Below are 21,299 nucleotides of genomic sequence, written 5' to 3'. Positions count from 1 at the left end.
GGAAAGGCGAAAATGTCTTTGTTTTTTTAAAAACTTTTTCAATAAAAAAAAAATGGCCCCATTCCCTTGGAATTGTTACCCTTGATGGACTGTCCAAAAGGTTGCCCATCTCTACTCTGGACAAAAACTTCTTCACTGGATACCCTGTCCATTCCCAGTCAATTTAAAGATGGTGCTCTGTGTGAAGGGGGAGCTCCAAAGGCTTTTGAGATATCTACCCAAAATGGATACTTGGTCTCCAAACTGAGTAGCAGTTTTTCTGATTACAGTCTTTTCCAACCAGTGGTGAAATCCAATTTTTTTTACTACCAGTTCTGTGGGCGTGACTTAGTGGGTGTGGTGTGGCTTGGTGGGCGTGGCTTGGTGGGCATGGCAGGGGAAGGATACTGCAAAATCCTAAATCCCTCCCCACTCCTGGGGGAAGTATATTGCAAAATCTCCATTCCCATCCCACTCTGGGTCCAGCCAGATGTGGTATTTGCCAGTTCTCAAACTTTCCGCTACCGGTTCTCCAGAACCTGTCAGAACCTGCTGGATTTCACTCCTGTTTCCAACTCATTGGAAATTTCTTATATGTCTTCTTTTATCCATTTCTGAGTTTATAGCCCTAGTTTATAACATCACCAAGTTCTATGAGCTTTTTAGAGTAAAAGAATAGGAGATCAGTCCATGCAAATGAGTATACAATCTATAAGTTCATCAAGCAAGAGGTGAGTTCAATGCAATGTGACAAAATGCTGGATTTTGGAACATGATATTGGTGAAACCCATAAGCCCGAAGACAATCTTCTTGCCTTATGCTGGGCCCTTTGCCTCTCCTGATTTAAATAATAATAATAATAATAATAATAACAACAACAACAACAACAACAACAACAACAACAACAACAACAATAATGCTAGCTCTCAAAAACATTTCTGCTAGGAAACACCGACCTTATATGTCCTTTTTATTGCCTGTCATGTCTCCAGGCTCTAAGAGTAACAATGTGGGGGGCGGGGTGAAGTCTTTGGAAGAGTGCCAGAGTTGGAGGAGAAATTTTTTCCTGGGCTACATCAGTGTTTGCATCTTGTTTCAAAATGCAGTAGGCCGTGTGGCGTATGAGTCTGTGTGATGTGTTTGGTTTTTGATCTGGCTTTGGTGTGTGCAGCATGAATGTTTTGTCTGTTTGTATTTGCTAGAGATGATTCATTTTTAACATGTTGGGCCTCTGGGGGCATTACTAGTCCCCGGGCTTCTGAAGTTCAGACCCAGCTTCTATTTTGTATTCTGTCAGGCTTTTTGCATCTCTCTGTATATCCTCCATTGTCCTTCTGTGGAATGTGTGTTAGAACAGAAAACAGCAGTCAAAAGAATGGATCTGTATCTTGGCATTTTTACAACCGTTGGGGCTCCCTTTGGACAAATACTTTTAACTCCTTAGTTTACATTTGGGGAGGTAAATGATTTATGACTGGTAGAAAACACTCTTACAAATGGATCTACCCATCAGAATAGAATAGAATAGAATAGAATAGAATAGAATAGAATAGAATAGAATAGAATAGAATGGAATGGAATGGAATGGAATGGAATGGAATGGAATGGAATGGAATGGAATGGAGTGGAGTGGAGTGGAGTGGAGTGGAGTGGAGTGGAGTGGAATAGAATAGAATAGAATAGAATAGAATAGAATAGAATAGAATAGAATAGAATAGAATAGAATAGGTTACCCATCAAAACACTGGGTAACATTCCACCATATTTCTTCCCCCTGATGATTAACATCTGATCCCAAAAGACTGAGGTACTTTAATTCCTTTGAGGAGTCTGGCATCCATGGTGCTATTTTTTTAAAATTCTGTGTCTTAATCCAGAATTCACTATACTGACAATAGTGAACAAAATTATTTATCTTCTTGCCAAATGGACTTTTTATTGCCTTTTATCTTGTAAGCTGTCAGGAGTAGGAGCAATTCAGTGGCATACACCTTTAATAAATTATATTATCATCACCACCATGTTAGGAAAAGTTTTCTGCTTCTACTTGCTTCACCCAAACAAGATATTAAGACCACAGCAGAATAAGTCAGATTTTTTTGTAGTCAACTGATAAGCCTAGAAGGCAAAAAGAAATTGCACCTACACATTATAATATCCTGTGAAACCTTACTAGTTATTCAGAGAGATGTGGCTGTGTTAAACAATTAACCCTCTTTCAGGGTTTGCACAATTCATTGAGTTTTAAGCTGACTTTAAGCTGAATGAGCCTCACAAGACATTCTCAACCACATATACACACACACACAAAAAGCCCTTACCAAGGTTAATATTCCCCTAGAGTGACAAGTGCGAACAAAATTGATAAATCTAACTAATCTGATTATGTAAATACAGTCTTTAAGTAATAAAAGGTGACAAGCATAATACAAATTATATGTATCATATTCTTAGCAGATAGCTTTTCTTTTCTTTTCTTTTTTAATAAGAAATTGTGCCATCCTGTTTCTATTACTATTAGAGTTCATTTGGAAGGTATTGTCTGCCACCCAGTGTCCAAAATCAAATGATTTTGAACCTATATATCAGGTTTAGGAAAGAATTGATCACCACTTAACAATTTATGTTTAATATAATTGCTTAAACCAAACATGAAAATACACTATTATTACTCTTACATATACAAATTGTGCAGTGGTGGGATTAAAATAATTTAACAACCGGTTCTCTGCCCTAATGATTTCTTTTATTAAACAAAATATGTATTTTTTTATTTATTTTTTTAGTATCCAGAGTACCCAGCCTCTGTAATTTGAATGGCTGCTCTGTTGCCTCCTTGTCTTAAAAAGCAGGGGCACTGCTCTGGCACCTCAGGGCTGGCTGTGGAGGGCATTTGAGAGCAAACTCCGGGTTGTCGTTCCTGCTGCTTGCCTGGCTCTCTGGCATTTTTAATATTTAACAAGGGCCTAACAAAGCTAAGGAAAGGTGAGCAAAGGAAGAGAAGACAACTGCAGTGCCACCCAGTTGGCGCTTTCATCTCCCAGGAGCTACTGAATCCCACCTGGGGTGAAGTCTTCCTCCTTCACTGCAGGTGCCATGTCTTTGAAGTGCCAGCCTATACCCCTTGGCTTCTCCCTTGACATTCACAGCTTCCAGAGGAGGCTGGGGATGGGCTAATGCACTAACACTGCAGAGAGGGAATCTGAGGGGATAGCAGCCCAATCTGGGGCAAGCCTGCCCTGCCTCAGTATGGTGCTCTTGCTTGTTCTATTGGTAGACGCTGAAATCCTACCCTTACTTGACCAGACATGATCAGGCTGACAGTGCTGTGAATGAGAAGTTTTTCAGTTCCCTTCCAGACTTCTCATGAAGAGGAGAAGGGTCCTTTGTATATGGTAGCTTTGATTGGGTGAAAACACCCAATTTCATGATTCCATCCAATTTCACGAGAAGAGTCCTTCACTCGTCTGTTCACAACTGAATACCTTATACCACTAGGCTTGAAATGTTGGGCTTAGACAACTTAGAATTACATTGCCTTCGATCTGACCTAAGCGTAGCGCACAAAATTATCTGCTACAACGTCCTACCCGTCAATGACTATTTCCGCTTCAACCACAACAATACATGAGCACAAAATAGATACAAACTTAAGGTAAACCACTCCAAACTCGATTGCAGAAAATACAACTGCAGCAACAGAGTGATCAATGCCCAGAATGCACTACCTGACTCTGTGGTTTCCTCCCAAACCCCCATAACTTTAACCTTAGACTATCTACTGTTGATCTCACCCCTGTTCTGTCTCCTTCCCCACTTCAGACCCACGAGCTGGCCTTCAGCCAGTGGATTCACAGCTCTTATCAGTCCTGGCAGAGAAATCACAGCTGCCTGCCAAAGTTCAAACAAATGACTCACGTAGCAAGACTTTCAGCTCTTTTTGAAATGGTTCAGCTAAACTTTTGCTTCCTGTGGAGTGAGAGCAGTCCCAAAGCTCCTTATATATCCTGTGGGATGGGGCTTCTGCCCCACCCTTTCTTTTGATGATGCCACCTCTCTAATCCTCTGAAGCGCGGTTCAAGCCAAGCTTGATTATTATTATCAGCTGGGTCTGAAGGCGTAGCCTGGGGAAGGGAGGAATCAGGGGATGACAGCCTCATTACGTCCTCCGACTGGTCTGGTTCTGGCTCCTGGAGCCGAGCCAAAGGAATCGGTACTCCCAAGATAAGCCTTACCAGCCCTTCCCCCTCACTCTTGGAGTCACTTTTGGGCATGGGGCCAGGTTCGGGGGCTGGAATCACAACAACCCCATTCCTAAGAGGTCAGTAAGGTGCGTGCATAACTGCACCTATGTACCTACTGTGCCTGTCCTACTGTTCCCATTTATTTGTATCCATTTCCTGTATTCATAATCATGTTTACACTTATATCTGTTATCTTATGCATGCTTGGCAAAAATAAATAAATAAATAAATAAATAAATAAATAAATAAATAAATAAATAAATAAATAAATCAATCAATCCTAGCAGCACCCCTGGCTAGGAAGGAGCTAGAAAACAAAGAAGGAATATTTAGGTGTAAATACTGCGGATTTAGTAAGCATGTATTAGTGAAATGCTAGAGGAAATACTTTCTTTACAAAGATAAGCTATGTAGGCCATAAAGCTTTACATAGCTTTATGCTCTAGACTTAATAGTTTTACTGAGGGTCTGTTTTAGATGACCTTGTATTTTCTTTTATTTTTTTCAAAATACAATAGAAGCCATACTCCCTCTGGGGTAGGAGGGCCCTCCTAACCATTCTGCAGTGTGGGGCCTAGACTACTGTCAGTTTACCTCCACTGCTTATCCTGGATGGTAAAGCTACTTGTGATTTGTGATCCTGACCAAGCTGATAGAAAAGTCATGGACAGGAAAGTAGTACGAGACTCCGCATTTGGACTGAGACATTGTGTCGGTTGCTTGCTGAAAATGACTAAATTTGTGACCAAATTTATTTTACAACAAATGAGAGCTTTTGTATACTCTCTAAAAGTCAGAGATTATTCTTGCTTTGTCCTGATGAAATGCTGACAGAATTCCAGAGAAGCATTAACTATCCTAGTTCTCCTATTCCTCTGAATCAGATTTTAGGGTGAGGGTGGGGGTGGCAAGTGGGGGGGGGAGAATAGAAAACAGAAATGAAAAAGCTTTTCCTTTATAATTTTCCTTTATAATTCTGCAGTAGAAGGAAAACTCTTTCTCCCCCATTTAGGGGCTAAATCCTCAAAGCCATAACTGAGCACTTAAGAATATAGAGTATCTCTAGCTGATTTTTAAGCAGGCAAAGCCATTTACTAAGGATCCCTTCTTTAGACTTAAACCCACACTTTCCTTTTTTTATTTTGTTCCATAGGGCTTAAAGTGTAAGGTTGACATCAGGGCATCCAAGTTCAAATCTACACCCCTGTTTAAGTCTATCCCAATCCAACCTACCCCACCAATGGCTGTTGGTTGGGGTGGGAAATGGGAGAATTATGGGAACAAAAGGCGATATAGGCATTCCTTGACTTACAACCATTCACTTTGATCACCATTCAAAGTTACAATGGCACTGAAAAAAGTGACTTATGACCGTTTTTTACACTTACAACTGTTGCAGCATCCCCATAGTCACGTGATCAAAGTTCGGATGCTTGGCAACAGGCATCATGTTTATGACAGCTGCAGCATCCTGGGGTCATGTGATCACCTTTTGTGACCTTCTGACAAGCAAAATCAATGGGGAAGCCGGATTCACTTAAGAACCGTGTTACTAACTTAATCATTCTAGTGTTAAGAAATGTGGCAAGAAAAGTTGTAAAACTGAGGTAAAACTCACTTAACAACTGTCTTGCTTTTAAAAAAAAATTGGTTCAATTGCGGTCATAGGTCGATGACTATCTGTAGAAACAAGAGCTATTAATTAGATATAAATCTAAATAGATAAATTAACATAGCTTACCTTCCTGTTCTTACGGCATTGGTTACTTCATCCCAGATCATGATATAAGCAGCCTTATGCCACTCTTTTCCATACTGGAAATCACCCAGCAATCCACTAACACGAGAACATCAAGAAAGCTAGGAAACTTCACCTACATAGCAACAGTAATTTTAGTTTCGAAGCAAAGGCTAGAGTTATCTGAGGTGGGTTGGTGAGTGCATACCATAAATCTTTCCCTTCATCTGCAGAACTCCACTTAAAACATTAAAAGCATAAACCTAGGTCATCATAGAACGTCTGGAGAACAGAACAACCTTCTCCCCCCCCCCAGTAACTTACGACTGGGGACAATGGGCATTGTAGTTTAGCTCCTGAGGTAACAAGTTGGGAAAGCTGATTAATGCATTTTTCTCCTGGTACGTTGACACTCTCTAGCCTCTTACAAAGAGGCCAAGCAGACTCGTTGCTTCATTCTTACCACTCTCTTTTTTTGACCCCAGGTCTCTCTGATAACACAGCTGATCTGGAAAAGAGAAGACAGATCTACGGACAGAACTTTATCCCCCCAAAGAAGCCCAAGACTTTCCTACAGTTAGTGTGGGAGGCACTTCAGGATGTGACCCTAATCATTCTGGAAATTGCTGCCATCATCTCCTTGGGACTCTCTTTTTATGCTCCACCGGGTGAAGAAAGTGAAGGTAAGGTTGGATCCCTGCCGTCTCTGCCATGACAATCTCACATGGATGGAGTTCCTCATTTCAAGAAATTGCAAAACATTGCTCTGGAGCATTATGGGAAAATATAACTGAGTGCCACCATTGAAACCTCCCACAGTGCCCCATGGCCATCTAGTGCCAGAAACTGATTGATTAGTGTATTTACAGTGTATAACATTCTTGTCACACAACCAAGGGCAATTCACAAGACAGATCCCTAAAATAAATCAAGCAAGCTCCTCATCAAAGCCATAAAACAGTCATAACAACAACAGTAGAATTTGACCCATCATCTACAGATAAGACAATAGTACCACAGATAGTGCTTGGATTCTGAATGCCCAAGGGAACAACATTCTTTTGATCATTCTCTAAAAACTATCCAAAATGGGGTTATCCAAATCTCAGCAGTGGGGAAGGGACATGACAGTCATTGAGAAGACTTGGTCTCTTATTCTTCTCAACTCTTAAAACAGGAAACCTGAAGGAAGTCTTCTGGAATAAGCAGGCAAACTCCCTTCAAAGGAGATACTCCCTAATATAATTTGTAGATGAACCATGGACGGTCCTTGATGGACCTAAAGGGTGCAATTCCATGAAACTGACTAGCACCTTAGTGGAGATGGCAGCCAAAGGATACAAAACTTTCTTTGTTGCCACCTAGTGATCCATGGGTCAACCAGGCAGCCTATAGTTTCAAAGACTTTTAGTTTAAGTCCACAGTATTAGTACACAGTATAATAGGAATGGAGGGGGAAGCAAAGCACTGTAATATATGGGATAAATCAGAACTTTATATGTACTAATTGGAGAGTGTACAGTAGGTATATCACATTAGGCAGGAATTTACATCAAGGAAACCACCAATCACAGCCATTGGAATACAGTTTGTAAGGGCAGCAAAAGTAAACCTAACATGATTTCTTGCTAGCTTCACTATGGGAGGGAACAATTGTGGTTATTATGTGGATATGACATCAAAACTTTGTCCTAAGAGGTGGATCCATCTGTCTTTTGCAGATTAGTTGGACTTTGATTCTGCATATTGGTCTGCCCAACTTTATCAAATTTCTTCATGCTGACTCATCCCTATGTGTGCTATGCGGCTTCATCTTTTTATTTATATTTGCATACTTGTATTGTGCAAAAGGGATAGTCAGGTGCACAACAACACACTGAAACTGAGTTATTTTAGCAGCTTTACCCAGGCAGGATCAGGGTATTCAGGTTAGCTTAATTCTATTACCATCCATTTACTTACCTATTAATGAGTTTAACAGGTAAATATTAAGCCTCTACTCACCTGCAATCCCAGATATTGTGGCTGATGGAATCATGGCACCTCTTCCTGATTTAATATTCTCCCACAATCCGTTTGGAATAGATAGGAGAAATATCCAATTCTATGCAATTTTGCAATGGTCTGTATGCATCAAGAGACAAAACAACGAGATTAATAATATGTATATTTATGGGACCTCATCTTGACAGTTGTATGAGATTTAGGATTATTAATACTGGAAAACTGAGTGGTAAAGTCAGCAACCTTTATAGCTGTTGCCTCATTCCTAGGAAAATTCAGGTCTGTAGCTGTTTGAGAAGGAGACTGGACTGTAAGAAGGAGGTAGGGATCCTGTTGCTATTTACACCAAGATGTGTGGGATTCAACTCCCAGAATTCTCCAGCCAACATGATGGCTAGGGAATCCTTTGAGTTGATGTCCATATATCTTAAATTTGCTGAAGTTGAGAAACAGACAGTTGGACCTCTACTCACCTGTAGCCCCCCAGATATTTTGGCTGATGGAATCATGGCACCACTTCCTGATTTAAGAAGAAGTGAGGTGTGATCAGAGGAGCCTTCCTGTAACCAACACTTTCCTTTTTTTCTCTCCTTCCAGTCTGTGGGAATGTGTCAGGGGGTTCAGAGGATGAGGGTGAGTCAGAAGCTGGCTGGATTGAAGGTGCCGCTATCCTACTGTCAGTGATCTGCGTAGTGCTGGTCACAGCATTCAATGACTGGAGCAAGGAGAAGCAGTTCCGAGGTCTGCAAAGCCGCATAGAACAGGAACAGAAATTCACTGTCATCCGCAATGGCCAACAGGTCCAAATTCCTGTGGCTGAGCTGGTGGTGGGAGACATCGCCCAGATCAAATATGGTAAGAGGGAAGGCAGGAGGTGGACGATCACTCAGCTTAGCCTTAGTCCTGGGAAATTCAAGGCAAATTCAGCTGCATGGAGATACCCCCAGGGACTGGATTTAAAACAATTCTGACATCTAGTTTCTGTCTCTGGGAACACCAAACATGCTTGGTAAACAAAGTGCTCCATGGGGTCCCAGAGGAGGCGGGTGGTTCAACTTTATACGAGCTTCTTTTACAATTGTAATGCAGAGATGCTTAGTCTCAAAGCTTACGATGGGGCATCAAGGATGAAAATTTAAGATTATCTAAGACTATGTCTAGACAAAAGCTTTTTTTCTCATTATGCCACTGCTCTTTCATTTCTTGTTTCTCAAGGAATGCAATGAATTGACCACAGGACTCTGTTCAGTCAAACAATCTACACAACAGAAACTTGCACTATTTTGTCCATCCATCCAGGATTTAGATAAACTGTTCCTTCCCCCGTTCACTTCCTAATAAAAAAGGCAGTGGCAAATATGTGCACAGCTGTCTTCACATCTGTTCTGTTGCACTTCTTTATACTTAATTCCAGAAATATAATTATTGTAAATATGCATATCTTTTTTTTTAATTCCCACTGAAATTCTGGAAGCCCTAAGAGGCAGCACTGTGTATCGCTGTTTATCGAATAGCAAGCATGCTTATTGCTCACTTAGTAATTAAGGAAGCAAAATGATATCTCTGTGCAACAGCCATTGTATATAATGGCCATAAGATTGTAGGCCACCAATATTTGTTGATAGAGTTAATTGCTTAACCTGTTTCTCTTCTCTCCTAGGTGACCTGCTTCCTGCAGATGGAGTGCTTATCCAGGGGAATGATCTCAAGATAGATGAGAGCTCTTTAACAGGGGAGTCAGATCATGTACGCAAATCAGTGGACAAAGATCCCATGTTGCTATCAGGTGAGGGACATCTGACAGTGCTCCCAGACAAGAAACATGACAAGATGAACTAATTCTATTTTGTTGTAAAGCTACATTAAGATTAACAGAATCTTACAAGTCTAAAGGCACAAACTTTTAACGAAGGCAGGTCTTTCCTAAGTTTCTTTCTCTGACAGTATGCAGATGCCGGCTCCTACCTCTCTTATGAGACTGTTACCTAAGCAGCATCTCTTCCTCTCTTTTCCCCAAGGTCATTCATACATTCTATTACAACGCTGGCTTAATATAGTTACTGAGACAGTAAGATTTGGCCGGTAAGGCACTGGCCCCATGCCCGAAAGTGACTCCGAGAGTGAGGGGGAAGGGCCGGTAAGGCTTACCTTGGGAGCACCAATTCCTTTGGCTCAGCTCCAGGAGCCAGAACCAGACCAGTCGGAGGACGTAATGAGGCCATCATCCCCTGATTCCTCCCTTCCCCAGGCTATGCCTTCAGACCCAGATGATAAGAATAATCAAGCTTGGCTTGACCCGCGCTTCAGAAGATTAGAGAGGTGGCATCATCAAAAGGAAGGGTGGGGCAGGAGCCCCCCCCACAGGATATATAAGGAGCTTTGGGACTGCTCTCACTCCACGGGAAACAAAAGTTTAGCTGAACCATTTCAAAAAGAGCTGAAAGTCTTGCTACGTGAGTCATTTGTTTGAACTTTGGCAGGCAGCTGTGATTTCTCTGCCAGGACTGATAAGAGCCGTGAATCCACTGGCTGAAGGCCAGCTCGTGGGTCTGAAGTGGGGAAGGAGACAGAACAGAGTTCTAGTCCTGCCCTAGGCACAAAGTCCTCTCAGTGACTTTGGGCTGGTCACTCTTTCTTAGCCCTAGGAAGTTTGCAATGGCAAACCACCCCCGAAAATCCTTGCCAAGAGAACTGCAGGGACTTGTCAAGAGTTAGAACGAATTCAAAGTCACAATATGTATGTCTTCAGAAACCATTACAGTTAACATTCCTTTTTACAAAGGTTAAGGAGGAGACTACATCAAAACTAAGTAGCAACATAATCATATAACCATATTAATACCGATAGATACCAAATCTACTACTCTACATGTAAAAAATAAGGGGAAGAAAATATATCTATTCCTTTCTGTAAGTGACTCCTGCATGTCTCCCATAGGATCTCTTGTAGCATGTAAAGGATGCCTGGATCTACAGGTTTCCTTTGTATTCTGCACATGTGCTATTTTGTGATTTATCATTTTTTTCCAAAATGCGATTTGGGCCAGTATAAGTTTGTATCAAAGTTCTGGAAACATGCCAAGATTTTTCCCACTGAAACTGCTTGAACGTTTTCTCTCTCAAAAAAACCCCCCTTTCTCCTCTCTAAAACTTTATTAGCATATTTGTTGATGCATTTAGGTTACAGAACTTGGCACCATATCCCACACAGCCCTTTGTTCCCCCCCAGGGGGATGGTATCTTGCTTTCTCCAAATTCCTTTTTATGAGAGATTTTCAGGGAACATCAAGTTTGGCACAAAGTGAGGGAAGCCTATCAAGGCTTAAGCTTAACAGGAATGGTGGAAGGACGCTCATTTCTATTTTTCACACAGAGTACCAAATGCTTCAGAGGCTTCTGGGCCCCATGAAGCTCTCCTAAGAGTTAAATATATCTGTAGTACCTGCATTTGAATTCTTCAGACAGTTCACATGATGTAACAGGAGAAAGGTTGCAATCTATTGGCCTTACAACCTTAAACTCCAAGTCCACTGTTTCCCCAGAAAAATCCAAAGGTTGGTGTTTTTCTAAGCCAGAAAAGATCCCTCACACCACAGGCATGGAACAGCCAAAAGCCCATTCATCTTTTGTTTTCTGCTCACAGTCAGATCACATAATGATTTGGACTGGTGTGAATCATACAAGTTACTGAGATTGGTTAGAAATAAGGAGCTTTGAAAAGCAAGATGCCAAAAGAAAAGTTTCAGCTCAGCCAAGATGTACATCTTCATATTGAATCTCTCAAGTCTGGAGCAAATATCGAAGTGCCTTCGTTACTTGCTAAGGAACAGTCCAGGGACTGAGTCAGCTCCAAAAGAGCAGGGGCCACGGGAGAATAGGTGAACTGTATGGTGATGAGACTCAAAGCACTTCAGGTGATGCCCACGAGCTACATTCTTTTGTCTTCAAAAAGGACTACATCATTCTGGTGCTAAGGCCTGCCCTGTACTTTGGGAAGCGCTTTAAACTTTACCACTATTTTATAGCTTTGGGGAGCTGAGCCTTAATTAGTAATAGCTACACTTAAATGGCAGTGTATTTCATTATATGGCCAAGATGATCTCAGGGAGTGACCTAATGGGGCAAATTTGGTTCAGATACACTAAATCTTAAATCGCAGCCTAAGAATGTATAATTGCTGTGTCTTAATGTGATGGCCTGTTTCAAATGATATGACTGAGCAGTTGCTAAGATCTTTCAAGATACCAAAACACAAAACTCCTAACACAATTTTAGCTCCTCTAGTGATTTGTCTGAAACCAACCATAGTGTGCTAGCCAGGCCTCTCAAGTTTCATTGCCATACCTCTTGAACTGAACCTACGTACTTAATAGCAATAGCAATAGAGCTTAGACTTATATAGCACTCCACGGGGCTTTACAGCACTCTCTAAGGCTAAGCAGTTTTGCCCCCAACAACCCGGGTCCTTGTTTTACCAACCTCAGAAGGATGGAAGGTTGAGTCAACCTTTAGCTGGTCAGGTTCAAACTCCTGGCAGTGGGCAGAGTTAGCTGCAATATTGCATTTTACACCACCAGGGCTGCTAAATAACTTAAAAATTCATCCAATAGTTTTCTGCGGCGGCAGATCACATAGAAAGTTCCAATGTTTTTTGAGAGGAATTAGTCTTACATTATGGTTAAGTCTTCAGGCTAAGCTTCTGAGGAAGCATAGATCTCTTTAAGGCAGGGGTGTCAAACTCACTGGCCACGCCCACCCCTGGTTTAGCGAAGGGGGAAAAGTCACGATACATCATGTGATGACAACATGACGCCACGAGTTTGACACCCCTGCTTTAAGGCCTAGACTGACAACCAGTGGCTCACAGCAGCAGATTTCAGATTTGCAAAATCAACACTGTTATGTAATTACTGTCATTTGCTAGAATATTGAGATTTATCAACTGCAGCATATTAGTTCTGGTGAGCCTCTGAACACAGGTATAGCTATAGCACCCATCAGTAATTCCTTCATCCAAATGTCTCTTTTCCCATGACGTTGCTGCAGCCAAGCAATTCAGTTTGGCCTACTGGTTAAGGCACCAGGCCAGAAACTAGGAGACTGTGAGCTCATTGTCCTGCTTCAGGCATAACTTTGGGCCAGTCACTCTCTCTCAGCCCAACTCACCTCACAGGGTTGTTGTTGTAGGGGGAAAAAGAGGAGGAAGCCGTGCTGGATATTTTTGCTGCCTGGAGTTATTTGTAAAAAAAATAAAGTAAACAAATAATAAAGGATAGAAATAAACAAACAAACCAATTCTGGAAAAATTCACATCTGCTTTTAAGAGTTGCAACAGGGGCTCCAAAACATATCTTTCCCTTCAGGTCCAAGTACTGCACAGCCCTGTGAGAACATTTTGCTAACGTTTTGCTAAACATGCCATCAGTAGATGTCAAATAACGCTGTACCTTTTCCAGAATTGCTCAGCTTGTAATGAATCCAGAAGATCTACTTCTTGGGTTCCTAACATTTCCACTTAGTATTCTTCTGACTTTTGTTTTGTTTTAGGCACCCACGTCATGGAAGGCTCTGGGCGAATGGTTATCTCTGCTGTTGGAGTCAACTCACAGACTGGGATCATCTTTACTTTGCTGGGTGCTGGTGGGGAAGAGGAGGAAAAGAAAGAGAAAAAAGGTAAGGTCTGCTCTCTGGTCCAGGTAAGCACTTCCCCAGTGTACCTCTGGATCCATTGTACTGCATGCTGGTCTTCATGCTCATATCAGCTCTCTTGTTGGCTGAAGCCAGGGCATCAAGATGCATTTCAGAGCTGCTCCAGATAAGTGTCTTCAAAAACATCCAGCATTTGCAGAAGGTATCTATAGTTTCTGCATAACTGGCACAAAGATGACTTCAGATTGATGGAGCCCTATTATAATTTGTTTCTTTTCTGATCACAACATTTATTCATACACTCTCCTCTTGAGCATTGCTTGCTTCCCCTTGTTATCTACCAAGGCTATTGATATGCCCTTCAGAACTTTCTGATTATTTTACTCCAAAGCCTAACAATCATTCCCAAATAGCACTGTCACAGTTGGTAGTCTACATCTTAGGTAGAATTTGCTACAGTTGGAAGAGATGTTTATGGGGGATGTTTGCACAGAGTAGGTTGGTCATACTCTGGAGCAGTATTTCTCAATCTTGGCAATGTTAGTGTGTTTGGTCTTCAGTTCCCCAAATTCTCTAGCAAACATGTCCCTGCACCTTAAAGTTGTCAAGGTTGAAAAACACCACTCTGGCCTATCTAAGAACTGAGGTAAAATAAATATTCTGGAACCACTGCTCAATGCTGGCTCAGTAGGACTGTTCCATATAACTATTTCCCCAGCACAAGGCTCCCTACGATGAGTACTATGATTCTTAAATTCTCAAGGGAACCCTGCTAGAATTTTTGGAGCGCTAGCTTCAAAGGCACTAGATTGGGAAAGCCTGTTTTGGCAAAGCTGTTTTATCACTTCACTCTACTTTACCTTCTTTTAATTGGATCCCATTTTTTTCCAAAGATGCCACATTCAGTGTTAGGAATCCACTTGTTGTCAGTGTGATTTAGGTTTATGTCAGCGTTCCAAAACCACCCAACTCCAATTAAAAACTCAGAGACAAGCTTCATCTCAAAATCTTCATTTATTGGAATAGGTATATTGGCACATCTGGGAAAACCCAAATCTGAGGGTTCTGGGTTTTCCCTCAATAAATCAAAACCCCATATCCAGCCCCTGCACCCATCAGTCCATCCATGGCCCAATCACCATCCAGTCCCAACTTGAGGCACCACTGCAACCATTCCTCCTCCAGATGCAGGAGCACCCTGACCTTGACCAAAAAGAAGAATGTATTATGTCTAACAAAACCCACTTTCAAATCCCCCCTCCTACTTTCCCAAGCTCAAGAAGGTGGCAGCATGGAAACTTCCAGGATTAATATGGCTTCCAAAGCTGACACTCATCTTTTCTGCTCTCACCATTCCTTCCTTTCTTGCTTCAGAAGCCTTTCTTCTCCTTACTTGCCAGTGAAATCCCTTGGCTGCCCTTCACTGTATTCTGATCCCTGCTTTGTCCTCTTCATCTCCCTACGCGACTGGGAGAAGGTCTAAAGAATCCAACCCAACCAATCATAGGCATTGCTCATGCAAGCCATTCACCCATGTGATCAGTTTATTTGAAATATTCTCCCAGCAATAGACAGAAAAGTGACTCCCACACAGTTGCAAGAACACTGAAAGGGCACTACTTGTGCAATAACACTTGAGTCAGTACATTTGGATGAATAGTGCTGAAGTTTGACTCAGCATGCTTGAATTATGGTTCATCATTTTTGGAATCTGCCTCAGCAAGGAACTGGGCACAACTCAAAGCTTTGGCATTTGCTTCATTGTTGTTGCATCTTGCATATCGCAAGACTTATTAACCATGTTAACTCTCTAAGAAATTAGAAAAACTGCTGCAGCCTCTTTCCCTATCAGTGTAAAACAAATAGCCAATGTTCAAAGAAAAAAAATGGTACAAAGAAAAGTGCTCCATTCTGTCTAAATTCCTGTTTTTATCCCGTCTGAATAATAAGCAACCTATTTCTGTGTTAGTTTGTTAATTACGTTCAAAACTGTAGATTTAGTGTTGGCCCTTAAAAATCTACTACATACAATTAATCCCTATTCAAAGAACAATTGAGCTAAGGGGATAGTAGCACTGAATCCCTCATAGCAAAGGGATTTTAAATCTTAATTTATTAACTTATTTTGTTATTAACTTGTCTAATGGGGAGTTTAGGGGTTTTATGTTGTGGATTTTTCATGTTGTAAGCCTCTTGGAGTTGTCGGGTGTGAGTCAGGTGGCCATGTATATTTGTTTAATTAACTAACAAGATAATTTGCAAATAGTCTCTGATGGTTTCTACACCACTTCCATTTTTTTGACAAAAACCTATTTATGTCAATCTGAAACTTCTGGTGGCTGAAACACTGCCAATGTGTCAGTCAAAAACTATGTTAGCCAATCACTGTCAAGCAATCTTCCTCACCCAATAAAACTCACAATAGTTATTTAACCATCTCTCTCCATAATAAGTTGGCTTCCTGTTTTATCCTTTTTCCTATCTGCATGTCTTCCTAACATTCCCTTTTTCCCAGGTCATTGTTGGAAGATGCATGTTATACTGTAGTGACTTTACTCTAGTTAGTTATTTGTAAGTTAGCAGACACAACTCTGATCAGAATCTGGACATGAAATTGTTTGTGAATCCCATCCTATGTACATTTTGCCCATCACAGTCAATTTAAATGCAATGGTAAATTGGCCCACTGTCATAATGCATTAATAATTAGCATAGTGCATTAATTCAAGTGCTAAGTGATTGCATTCAAAATGATGCAATACCATCCATCATTAACATTAGTCATGATGAGTGTTTAGTACCACAATAATTATCCATTCTTTCACTAATATAAAATATAGTTGCTTGTTAGTAAATGTGGACTGAAGACTGGCTTATTGGCTGTTTGTCTTGGAGGGTTCTGATGTTGAAACTAAAATATCATGTATCTGGCAGAGCAGAAACCTGATTCTTGGTTTTTCTCTGCCTCTTTAATGGAACAGGGAAATTATTTATAATAGCATAGTCTTAAGGAAAAGTAGAGTTGGAGATCATCAACACACTGTTGACTCCTCACTTCAAAACTTTCATTTAGTTGTGAATAATATAGGAGGGACATTTTCTCCCAAGACCATTCTGGGCAAGAAAGATCACAAGTACTTTAAAACGATACCCTTCAAACTTAGCTTTGGTATTAAAAGTTGGTAAAAAATCCATGAGAATTGGCAGGATAACAACACCTTCCCACCCAGCTTCTAGTTAAGGTCATCCCTAAGACAGCAAAGTTTTTAGCAGTGGCTAGACGAAGATGGCCATCACTTTAGTCACCATTCTCCTTACACTATGATCTACAAACTATCTATTAACAACTCAGCATCAGAGAAAACTAAGTAGAAATTAGCAATTAGCCTAACCAATTGGTTCCGGCTCAACAATCTAAGCAAATGTCTTTACTAATAGTCTTGTCTCTTTTTCCTATTATCTCCCACCTCCCTCCACATTTTTTTTTCCTATGGCCTATGCATATCTCAACAGGAAAAAATTAAGAGATGAGTGAACAAGTCTCCTACCCACTCCTCTGTCTTCTAGATCAGGGGTCTCCAACCTTGGCAACTTTAAGACTTGTGGACTTCAACTCCCAGAGTTCCTCAACAGCAAAGTTGCCAAGGTTGGAGACCTCTGTTCTAGATCTAGCTTTTCGGTGAAGACAGGTATCAGAAATAGTAGAGATGGTTGATGGCATCTCCACAATCTATATAAAAACATAAAAAGGTGCAGGGTTCTCCTCCTCCTCCTCCTCCCCCCTCCTCCTCCTCCTCCTCCTCTTCCTTTTCCTTCCTCCTTCTTTCTTCTTCTTCTTCTTCTTCTTCTTCGAGAAAAAGTAGTTTTTCAGTATTTTGTGTTGGCTTGAAGGATGATACCTTTCTCCTCTCAGAAACATCTGAGCAAGAAAATAAAAAAGGAAAAAGTAAGAATGTTGCTCTTTTTCTGAACATCAAAAAGACCAAGCTCATGACCACTGCAAGAAATGGAAACCTGAAAATAAAATGTAATGGTGAAGAGACAGAATGCATGGAAAAATTCACTTTCCTAGAATTGCAGATTGTTCAAAGCAGTGAATGTAGCCCAGAAATAAAATATCAGATTGCACTGGGCCATGCAGCAATGATGTACTGTACGTGAGTCGATTATGGAAAAGCAAGGATATCAGCCTGGCAATGAAATGTAGCTTAGTATGCTTTAATGTGTCCCCAAAGCTACCTATGTTTGTGAAAGTTGGACCTTTAAAAAAGCAAGACAGGAAGAAAATCAGTTCATTTGAGCTGTAGTGCTGGAAAAGTCTCCTGCATATTCCTTGGATGGCAAAGGTGACCAACAAGCAGGTACTGGAGTACATTTCCAAAGAGCTAAGTGCCAGAGCCCACTGTAACAACATTGCCAAAAAGGCACTAAGAGTTGTTAACCTAATCTTGCGTAGCTTCTTCTCTGATAATATTGTACTACTAACTAGAGCATACAAAACATTTGCTAGACAAATCCTTGAATACAGCTCATCTGTCTGGAATCCGCACTGCATATCGGATAAAAATACAATCGAGAGAGTCCAGAGATATTTCACAAGAAGAGTCCTCCACTCCTCTGCTTGCAATAAAACACCTTATGCCACCAGACTTCAAATTTTGGGCTTAGACAACTTAGAACTATGCAGACTTCAATTTGACCTAAGCATAGTACATAAAATTATCTACCACAATGTCCTACCTGTCAATGACTACTTCAGCTTCAACCACAACAATACACGAGCAAATAATAGATACAAACTCAAGGTAAACCGCTCGAAACTCGATTGCAGAAAATATGACTTCAGTAACAGAGTGGTCAATGCCTGGAATGCACTACCTGACTCTGTAGTTTCTTCCCCAAACCCCCAAAAGTTTAAGCTTAAACTGTCTACTGTTGACCTCACCCCATTCCTAAGAGGTCTGTAAGGCGGGTGCATAAGTGTACCCGCATGCCCACCGTCCCTGTCCTAACATTCCTTTTTTTTACTTACTCTTTTCATGTATCCAAATTATGTTTATACTTTTACCTGTTATCTTATATATGATTGACAAAATAAATAAATAAAATAAAATAAAAATAAAAAAAATCATGTCACTGGAAGGCAAAAATCACAAAACTCTGCCTAATTTATTTTGGCCATGTCATGCAGCTGGGAGATTCATTGGAGAAAGCAATTATGTTTGGAAGAGTTAATGGTAAAAGGAAACCTGGCTGCCAAGGAATACAGTGGCTGGACATCAAAGCTGACACCAGTCAGAGCATAGAACGACTCAGAGAAGTAGCGCTAGATCAAAAGACGTAGAGAGACCTGACCCATAGAATCACCAAGAGTCGGACAAGACTGAATGGATAATAGCAGCAGCAGCAGCTCAAAGGGAAAATACTTGGGCCACTGGAGAGAATATATCAGCACCTGCACCATTTGTTGGAAGAATTGATCAACGAATGATATCTCCTTTAACACTTGCAGATGCCTATACTGCTGAGACAGAAAGGTACCTTGGCACAAAACCAATGGTGCCCCACAATACAACAATCCTTGGCCAGGCCTGCCCCTCACAATGGCTGCCACTCCAGTTGTCAAATTAATGTTACTTCTGTCTTTTTATTATTATTATTATTTGAATTTATATCCCGTCCTTCTCCAAAGACTCAGGGCGGCTTACATTGTGTTAAGCAATAGTCTCACCCATTTGTATATTATATACAAAGTCAACTTTTATTGCCCCCAACAATCTGGGTCCTCATTTTACTTACCTTATAAAGGATGGAAGGCTGAGTCAACCTTGGGCCTGGTGGGACTTGAACTTGCAGTAATTGCAAGCAGCTGTGTTAATAGCAGACTGCATTAGTCTGTTGAGCCACCAGAGGCCCTAGTCCCTGAGTCCCACTACTTCTGGCCCCAGTTGTGCCTTCCCTTGTCCATACATAATGCCAACATCCTCTCTGTGCTTGGTCCCTTCTTCCTCTGATTCCTTCTCAAGGCCAAATCAAAGGTTACCAGCACTGAGACCATAGGGGATATACTCTCAGTGCTGGTAATCAGTGTGGCTATATCTCTGAGTATCCAAAGAATGCATAATCATCCACAGAAGCCAGTTATGAGCATCCATAAGAACATAAGAAGAGACTTGTTGGTTCATATCAAATGCCCATGTATTTTTATTTATTTTATTTATTTATTTTGTCACAACAATATATGTAAGTATCATACAGAAAGGTTATATAGTATATAAAGGTATAAGCATATATATATATATATATATATATATATATATGAAGAAGAAAAGAAAAACAATAGGACAGGAACGGTAGGCACGTTTGTGCGCTTATGCACGCCCCTTATGATCCTCTTAGGTAGTCTCACAGTATTCCAGGAAGATGATACCTGAGCCTCTGTGGCTCAGACGGCTAATGCAGTCTGTTATTAACAGCAGCTGCTTGCAATTACTGCAGGTTCTAGTCCCACCAGGCCCAAGGTTGACTCAGCCTTCCATCCTTTATAAGGTAGGTAAAATGAGGACCCAGATTGTTGGGGGGGCAATAAGTTGACTTTGTATATAAATATACAAAAGGATGAAGACTATTGCTTGACATAGTGTAAGCTGCCCTGAGTCTTCGGAGAAGGGCAGGATATAAATGCAAATTTAAAAAAATACACTGGAACTGAAAGTAACACTCCTTGTTGCCTACTGAAAACATAATTGCAAGCAAAAGGTTCCATCCCTGGTGGAAATCTATGGAAATCTTGCATTCTGGCATGTTCTTTAATGGTGGTCCCTCTATATAAAAAGAGATGCATTCATCAGGCACCCCATATTTCAGTTAAGTCTACAACAGTGACATGCACGCCACTACAGTTGGGCAGCTGATATAACTGTGGTTGAAAAGAAGAAAGTGGATAATTGATCTTGCAAAACCAGGGGATGCAGAATGGAAGACGAAGAATTGGAGACAATCCCTAAGTATCAAGATCTGAAAAATCAAAATTGAAAGATTACAGACATAAACCAGCCATGATGGGACAGTGGTTATCAGCACACTGGATCCATGCCCAAAAAAACCATTTGGACGGCATTTAGAAAATCGGCACACTGACAACATTTCCATCTTTTAATAGAAAAGGCCACGCTGTTTAGATTAGTCTATGCATAGATATATTATGGTATTCTGGGTTCTTGGGAAGAACCTGTCACATATGAAGGCCAATACCAACTACAGAACTGGCAGCTGTGATTTTACACTGCTGTGAACAGATAGGCAAGTCTCAATAGGTGGAGAAAAATGTCAAATTCAGTCTAAATATCGAGCTAGTTCTGTGGACAACCATAATAATGTAATTTGGACTCAACCCAGCTCCTGCTGTTCCTCTTAGTAGTTATCTGCACTTGAAAAACATTCTAAAGGTTGTTTTTATAGCCTTCCCTGAATTTTAATCATAACCATCACAAGGGGGATACAATAAATTACAGGGGCTGCTTGCATAACACTAAAAAAGAGAACGAGTTTTGCTTCTTCTGGATAAAAGGAAAATAAATGTATAATACCGTGATGGCGAACCTATGGCAGGCGTGCCTCAGGTGGCATACGGAGCCATATCGGTGGGCACATGAGCGTTGCCCTAGCTTAAGTCCGGTGCACA

At 40.9% G+C, this 21,299-nt stretch overlaps 1 protein-coding gene and 1 long non-coding RNA gene across 5 annotated transcripts in view; one reads left to right on the top strand and one right to left on the bottom strand.

Moving 5' to 3' along the window:
• Nucleotides 1-17,362, bottom strand: part of LOC131192995 (uncharacterized) — a 50,624-nt gene extending 33,262 nt beyond the window's left edge. Inside the window, exons 1-3 of the long non-coding RNA XR_009153820.1 lie at nt 14,967-17,362; nt 13,414-13,603; nt 7,967-8,086 (exon numbers count right to left, since the gene is read on the bottom strand). This is a non-coding gene — a long non-coding RNA (uncharacterized LOC131192995). The remainder of the gene's footprint in view (nt 1-7,966; nt 8,087-13,413; nt 13,604-14,966) is intronic.
• The window catches only part of ATP2B3 (ATPase plasma membrane Ca2+ transporting 3), a 73,008-nt gene that overhangs the window by 10,783 nt on the left and 40,926 nt on the right, over nt 1-21,299 (top strand). For 2 of the 4 annotated variants that reach the window (XM_058172681.1, XM_058172679.1), the window contains exons 2-5: nt 6,448-6,645; nt 8,564-8,821; nt 9,627-9,752; nt 13,514-13,639. In XM_058172681.1, coding sequence (XP_058028664.1) covers nt 6,448-6,645; nt 8,564-8,821; nt 9,627-9,752; nt 13,514-13,639 — 708 coding nt within the window. Of the gene's footprint in view, nt 1-6,447; nt 6,646-8,563; nt 8,822-9,626; nt 9,753-13,513; nt 13,645-17,543; nt 17,562-21,299 lie in introns of all 4 variants that reach the window. The other 2 variants (XM_058172680.1, XM_058172682.1) reach the window with 2 other exon arrangements.

The sequence above is a fragment of the Ahaetulla prasina genome, chromosome 2 (assembly GCF_028640845.1).
Source record: "Ahaetulla prasina isolate Xishuangbanna chromosome 2, ASM2864084v1, whole genome shotgun sequence".
In the NCBI taxonomy this organism is placed as follows: domain Eukaryota; kingdom Metazoa; phylum Chordata; class Lepidosauria; order Squamata; family Colubridae; genus Ahaetulla; species Ahaetulla prasina.
Note: the sequence above shows the minus strand (reverse complement) of the source record. Positions and strands in the feature narration are given on the sequence as shown.